Here is a 7500-nt window from a genome sequence, read left to right as displayed (position 1 = left end):
AGGGGAGAGAGAGAGAGAGAGAGGGAGGGAGAGAGAGGAAGAGATGGAGAGGGAGGAGAGAGAGAGAGGAAGAGATGGAGAGGGATGGGAAAGAGAGAGGAAGAGATGGAGAGGGAGGGGGGGAGAGAGAGGAATAGATGGAGAGGGAGGGGAGGGAGAGAGAGGAAGAGATGGAGAGGGAGGGGAGGGAGAGAGAGGAAGAGATGGAGAGGGAGGGGAGGGAGAGAGAGATGTCGGGGAGGCAGGGAGAGGAAGAGATGGAGAGGGAGGGAGGGCGGGGAGGGAGTGAGAGAGATGGAGAGGGGGGTAGGGAGAGGGAGGGGAGGGAGGAAGAGATGGAGAGGGAGGGGAGGGAGAGGGAGGGGAGGGAGGGAGGGAGAGGAAGAGATGGAGAGGGAGGGGAGGGGAGGGAGAGAGGAAGAGATGGAGAGAGGAAAAGATGGAGAGGGAGGGGAGGGGAGGGAGAGAGGAAGAGATGGAGAGGGAGGAGAGAGATGGAGATAATAAGTGGTCCAAACTGCACCACTAACAGAGACTGAAGAGGAGATAGAGTCATGTCCTTGAACCAACATTCCCTCACCTTGGAAACCTGGAACCAATAATAATGTTGGATGAACATCAGACACACACACTCACTTATAAATCAGATAATTATAGTTGTCTCTCTCCCTCCCTCCTCCCAGGGGCCATCGTACTGTTTCAATCTGACCTTTGGTCTGGGGTCCAGTGGTCCTGTCCTGGGTATCCCTGGCTCTGAGCTCCAGGCAGATGTAGAGTACACCTTCAGACTGACGGTCCACAAGGAGGGAATGGCCCCAGAGTCTACTACACAGACCGTGAGTACACACACACACACACACACACACACACACACACACACACACACACACACACACACACACACACACACACACACACACACACACACACACACACACACACACACACACACACACACACACACACACACAGACAGATGAAATGTTTACCATACTATTCAGAACCCTGTTGTCTGGTAACCCTGGTATTGTTTATGCAGCAGACAGATGTTCAGCCAACACAGACTTGATGAAAAGGTTGTTGTTGCTTGTGATCCGACTCCCATAGCGACCACATTAGCATATTACCCATCGCCATTAGCCAGGCGGTGTGCTACGGAGCTCCTTACAGGCTGTTTCTCAGGCCTGTTCAGTCTGAAAGAACACCGTAAACACATGTGATTGTAGTTCCACTCTCCCACTGCTACTAACTGCTGCCTGACAGCTGACCAGGCTGTGTGTCATGGTCCCTAACACACTGAGTTGGACGTGTAAAGGGTTATGGTAAGAGGCTTGAGGTTTGGTTAGAGGGGAAAGGGAAGGGGGAAACCTAGTCAGTTGTACAACTGAATGTATTCAACTGAAATCTGTCTTCAGCATTTAACCCCAACCCCTCTGAATCAGAGAGGGAGGGCTGGTTAGGGTGGTGGTAAAGGAGGAGCGGGGTTGAGAGAGAGAGAGAGGGCTGGTTAGGGTAAGGGAAAGAGGGTGTGGGTGGGGGGGTGGGGGGGTAAAGGAGGAGGGGGGTTGAGAGAGAGGGCTGGTTAGGGTAAGGGAAAGAGGGTGGGGTGTGGGGGGGGGGTAAAGGAGGAGGGGGGTTGAGAGAGAGAGAAGGGTTAATGTTAGGTTTAAGGTAGGGACGTCCCAACAATCCCAGATAGCACTGACCTATGGTGCGATTGTAGTAAGTAGAGATTGTCTAGATCAAATCAACCTGAATCTAGCCTGGGTATCCGTCTGTTTTGTGCTAACGTTCCATGGCTCGCCTAGCTTGCTCTGCCAAACATTGGCACACGACACAGACTACAAGGAGTGGAATGTTAGCACGAAACAGGTCTGTGGATTTCAGGCTAACTTGGATGTTCCAATGGAGAGTAAAGCAGGACAGAGTAGAGCCCTGGAGAGGAAGGGAGTGTATGTCTCGGTAGAATGAAACACACCCTTCGTCTCAGAGGAGTAAATCATGATTATTTTAATGAAAAGGTCACAGGGCACAGGGACTTGCTCTGGTATATGTTTTGGGAGTTAACTGTCATTTGCTAGTCTGTAAACCAACCTACTGGCATGCTAGTCTGTAAACCAACCTACTGGCATGCTAGTCTGTAAACCAACCTACTGGCATGCTAGTCTGTAAACCAACCTACTGGCATGCTAGTCTGTAAACCAACCTACTGGCATGCTAGTCTGTAAACCAACCTACTGGCATGCTAGTCTGTAAACCAACCTACTGGCATGCTAGTCTGTAAACCAACCTACTGGCATGCTAGTCTGTAAACCAACCTACTGGCATGCTAGTCTGTAAACCAACCTACTGGCATGCTAGTCTGTAAACCAACCTACTGGCATGCTAGTCTGTAAACCAACCTACTGGCATGCTAGTCTGTAAACCAACCTACTGGCATGCTAGTCTGTAAACCAACCTACTGGCATGCTAGTCTGTAAACCAACCTACTGGCATGCTAGTCTGTAAACCAACCTACTGGCATGCTAGTCTGTAAACCAACCTACTGGCATGCTAGTCTGTAAACCAACCTACTGGCATGCTAGTCTGTAAACCAACCTACTGGCATGCTAGTCTGTAAACCAACCTACTGGCATGCTAGTCTGTAAACCAACCTACTGGCATGCTAGTCTGTAAACCAACCTACTGGCATGCTAGTCTGTAAACCAACCTACTGGCATGCTAGTCTGTAAACCAACCTACTGGCATGCTAGTCTGTAAACCAACCTACTGGCATGCTAGTCTGTAAACCAACCTACTGGCATGCTAGTCTGTAAACCAACCTACTGGCATGCTAGTCTGTAAACCAACCTACTGGCATGCTAGTCTGTAAACCAACCTACTGGCATGCTAGTCTGTAAACCAACCTACTGGCATGCTAGTCTGTAAACCAACCTACTGGCATGCTAGTCTGTAAACCAACCTACTGGCATGCTAGTCTGTAAACCAACCTACTGGCATGCTAGTCTGTAAACCAACCTACTGGCATGCTAGTCTGTAAACCAACCTACTGGCATGCTAGTCTGTAAACCAACCTACTGGCATGCTAGTCTGTAAACCAACCTACTGGCATGCTAGTCTGTAAACCAACCTACTGGCATGCTAGTCTGTAAACCAACCTACTGGCATGCTAGTCTGTAAACCAACCTACTGGCATGCTAGTCTGTAAACCAACCTACTGGCATGCTAGTCTGTAAACCAACCTACTGGCATGCTAGTCTGTAAACCAACCTACTGGCATGCTAGTCTGTAAACCAACCTACTGGCATGCTAGTCTGTAAACCAACCTACTGGCATGCTAGTCTGTAAACCAACCTACTGGCATGCTAGTCTGTAAACCAACCTACTGGCATGCTAGTCTGTAAACCAACCTACTGGCATGCTAGTCTCTCCCCCCTCCCTCTCTCTCCCCACTCGCTCTTTCTCTCAACACCCCTCCCTCTCTCTCCCCCCTCGCTCTTTCTCTCAACCCCCCTCCCTCTCTCTTTCTCTCAACCCCCCTCCCTCTCTCTTTCTCTCAACCCCCCTCCCTCTCTCTCCCCCCTCGCTCTTTCTCTCAACCCCCCTCCCTCTCTCTTTCTCTCAACCCCCTTTCCTCTCTCTCCCCCCTCTCTCTTTCTCTCAACACCCCTGCCTCTCTCTTTCTCTCAACCCCCCTCCCTCTCTCTCCTCCTCTCCCTCTCTTTCTCTGAACCCCCCCTCCCTCTCTCTCCCCCTCTCCCTCTCTCTCTCTCTCTCTCTCTCTCTCTCTCTCTGCTACTGTTATGTTAGATGGAAGGTAGAGTAGAGGGCTGCTGTGTGAAATGCATTCAGTGATTTAGGTCATATAAGTGGACTAACGAAGCAATCTTCTCTTGTCTCTGAATGGTCGTATCCCCATGGTGGAACAGTGTGTGTATAGTGTGTCTCTCCCAGGTGCTGGTCCAGAGTGGTCGTATCCCCATGGTGGAACAGTGTGTGTATAGTGTGTCTCTCCCAGGTGCTGGTCCAGAGTGGTCGTATCCCCATGGTGGAACAGTGTGTGTATAGTGTGTCTCTCCCAGGTGCTGGTCCAGAGTGGTCGTATCCCCATGGTGTAACAGTGTGTCTCTCCCAGGTGCTGGTCCAGAGTGGTCGTATCCCCATGGTCTACCTGGAGTGTGTCTCTTGTAAGGCCCGGTCCATCTTCGAGGTCAGTCAGAACTCCTATGTCTACCTGGCTGGAACCTGCACCAACTGTCACCACTTCCACCGCGGGGTAAGAAAGTGTGTGACTCACCTCTGACCCTGTGCCTTTGTATTACTTAACCACTCTGAGTCTATCAGTGTTCCCCTGTCTCAGTAAGATGAGGTCAGTGTTCCCCTGTCTCAGTAAGATGAGGTCAGTGTTCCCCTGTCTCAGTAAGATGAGGTCAGTGTTCCCCTGTCTCAGTAAGATGAGGTCTGTGTTCCCCTGTCTCAGTAAGATGAGGTCAGTGTTCCCCTGTCTCAGTGAGATGAGGTCATTGTTCCCCTGTCTCAGTAAGATGAGGTCAGTGTTCCCCTGTCTCAGTGAGATGAGGTCATTGTTCCCCTGTCTCAGTAAGATGAGGTCAGTGTTCCCCTGTCTCAGTGAGACGAGGTCAGTGTTCCCCTGTCTCAGTATGATGAGGTCAGTGTTCCCCTGTCTCAGTAAGATGAGATCAGTGTTCCCCTGTCTCAGTAAGACGAGGTCAGTGTTCCCCTGTCTCAGTAAGACGAGGTCAGTGTTCCCCTGTCTCAGTAAGACGAGGTCAGTGTTCCCCTGTCTCAGTAAGACGAGGTCAGTGTTCCCCTATCTCAGTAAGATGAGGTCAGTGTTCCCCTATCTCAGTAAGATGAGGTCAGTGTTCCCCTGTCTCAGTAAGATGAGGTCAGTGTTCCCCTGTCTCAGTGAGATGAGGTCATTGTTCCCCTGTCCCAGTAAGATGAGGTCAGTGTTCCCCTGTCTCAGTGAGATGAGGTCATTGTTCCCCTGTCTCAGTAAGATGAGGTCAGTGTTCCCCTGTCTCAGTGAGACGAGGTCAGTGTTCCCCTGTCTCAGTAAGATGAGGTCAGTGTTCCCCTGTCTGAGTAAGATGAGGTCAGTGTTCCCCTGTCTCAGTAAGATGAGGTCAGTGTTCCCCTATCTCAGTAAGATGAGGTCAGTGTTCCCCTATCTCAGTAAGATGAGGTCAGTGTTCCCCTGTCTCAGTAAGATGAGGTCAGTGTTCCCCTGTCTGAGTAAGATGAGGTCAGTGTTCCCCTGTCTCAGTAAGATGAGGTCAGTGTTCCCCTATCTCAGTAAGATGAGGTCAGTGTTCCCCTGTCTCAGTAAGATGAGGTCAGTGTTCCCCTGTCTCAGTAAGATGAGGTCAGTGTTCCCCTGTCTCAGTAAGATGAGGTCAGTGTTCCCCTATCTCAGTAAGATGAGGTCAGTGTTCCCCTGTCTCAGTAAGATGAGGTCAGTGTTCCCCTGTCTCAGTAAGATGAGGTCAGTGTTCCCCTGTCTCAGTAAGATGAGGTCAGTGTCAGATTGGAGTTGTAATATAATTACTGTAAAACAACGTGTTCAGTATGACCTGACCTCTCCTCTCTGACAACAGTTTAGACTGGAACTATCAACAGTAAAATACCTGTCACTTCCCTCTTCCTCTATATCTCTATCTCCCTCTCCCTCTCCCTCCTCTCCTCTCCTAGCGTCTTCGTAACGAAACCCTGGTCCTGGACTCCAGCAGACATTAATTATCTCTCTCCTCTCCTAGCGTCTTCGTAAGGACACCCTGGTCCTGGACTCCAGCAGACATTAATTCTCTCTCCTCCCCCGTAGCGTAACTAGACCCTGGTCCTGGACTCCAGCAGACATTAATTCTCTCTCCTCCCCCGTAGCGTTGGACGGCAGTCACCCTTCGTAACGAGACCCTGGTCCTGGACTCCAGCAGCACAACAACCGGACGTGACAGTATGAACCTGGTTCTCCGCCAGGGCTTCCTGCAAGACGGAGACTCCTACGTCTTCACCCTCCACGTAACCGACGGCAACATGGACCGCGAGGGCGTGGCGTCCATCACGCTACAGCCCAACATGCCCCCGGCGGGCGGGGAATGTGACCTCCGAGTGGGGGGAGGAGGAGAGGGGGGACCAATCAGAACACTGGTGGACAGGGTGTACTTCAACTGTTCAGGTAGACACACTCTATTCTACTCTACTATATTCTACTCTATTCTACTCTACTACATTCTACTATATTCTACTCTACTACAATCTACTCTACTCTATTCTCCTATACTCTGTACTCTACTCTACTATACTCTACTATATTATACTCGACTATATTCTACTATAATCTACTATGTTCTACTATACTCTATTCTCCCATGCTCTTTATTCTACTGAATTCTACTCTACTCTATACTCCGTACTCTACTCTATTCTCCTATACTCTATTCTACTATACTCTACTCTATTCTGCTATACTCTACTATATTCTACTCTACTAAATTCTACTATAATCTACTCTATTCTCCTATACTCTACTCTATTCTACTATGCTCTGTACTCTACTCTATTATACTATACTCTATTCCACTATACTCTACTCTTTTTTTTTACTATACTCTAACCTATTCTCCTATACTCTACTCTATTCTACAATACTCTACTATATTATAATATACTCTACTCTATTCTCCTCTACTCTATTTTCCTCTACTCTATTCTACTCTATTCTACTCTATTCTACTATAATCTACTCTATTCTCATATCCTCTATTCTACTATACTCTACTCTATTCTACTATAATCTACTCTATTCTCTTATATGCTACTCTATTCTCCTATACGCTATTCTCCTATACTCTACTCTTTTCTACTATACTCTATTCTACTACACTCTACTCTTTTCTACTATACTCTATTCTACTACACTCTACTCTTTTCTACTATACTCTATTCTACTATACTACATTCTACTCTACTCTATTATCGTATATTCTACTCTATTCTCCTATACTCTCCTCTATTCTACTATACTCTACTCTATTCTACTATAATCTACGCTAATCTCCTGTACTCTACTCTATTCTACTCTACTCTACTCTATTCTCCTATACGCTATTCTCCTATACTCTACTCTTTTCTACTATATTCTATTCTACTATACTCTACTCTTTTCTACTATACTCTATTCTATTCTATTCTCCTATACTCTACTCTATTCTACTATACTCTACTCTATTATCCTATACTCTACTCTATTCTCCTATACTCTACTCTATTATCATAAACTCTATTCTACTATACGCTACTATATTCTCCTATACTCTACTCTTTTCTACTATACTCTATTATGCGATACTCTATTCTACTCTATTCTACTCTATTCTACTGTACTCTATTCTGTTATATTCTACTATATTCTATTCTACTATACTCTACTCTACTCTTTCTACTCTACTCTTTCTACTCTACTCTATTCTCCTCTAC

At 47.6% G+C, this 7500-nt stretch overlaps 1 protein-coding gene across 1 annotated transcript in view; it reads left to right on the top strand.

Moving 5' to 3' along the window:
- LOC139423691 (polycystic kidney disease 1a) overlaps positions 1-7500 on the top strand; it is a 165222-nt gene that overhangs the window by 101749 nt on the left and 55973 nt on the right. The window contains 3 exon segments of the mRNA XM_071175302.1: positions 684-836; positions 4136-4276; positions 5905-6199. Coding sequence (XP_071031403.1) covers positions 684-836; positions 4136-4276; positions 5905-6199 — 589 coding nt within the window.

The sequence above is a fragment of the Oncorhynchus clarkii genome, chromosome 13, assembly GCF_045791955.1.
Source record: "Oncorhynchus clarkii lewisi isolate Uvic-CL-2024 chromosome 13, UVic_Ocla_1.0, whole genome shotgun sequence".
NCBI classification, from domain to species: Eukaryota; Metazoa; Chordata; class Actinopteri; order Salmoniformes; family Salmonidae; genus Oncorhynchus; species Oncorhynchus clarkii.
The sequence above is the reverse complement of the archived record's forward strand: the minus strand, read 5'-3'. Positions and strand labels throughout refer to the sequence as shown.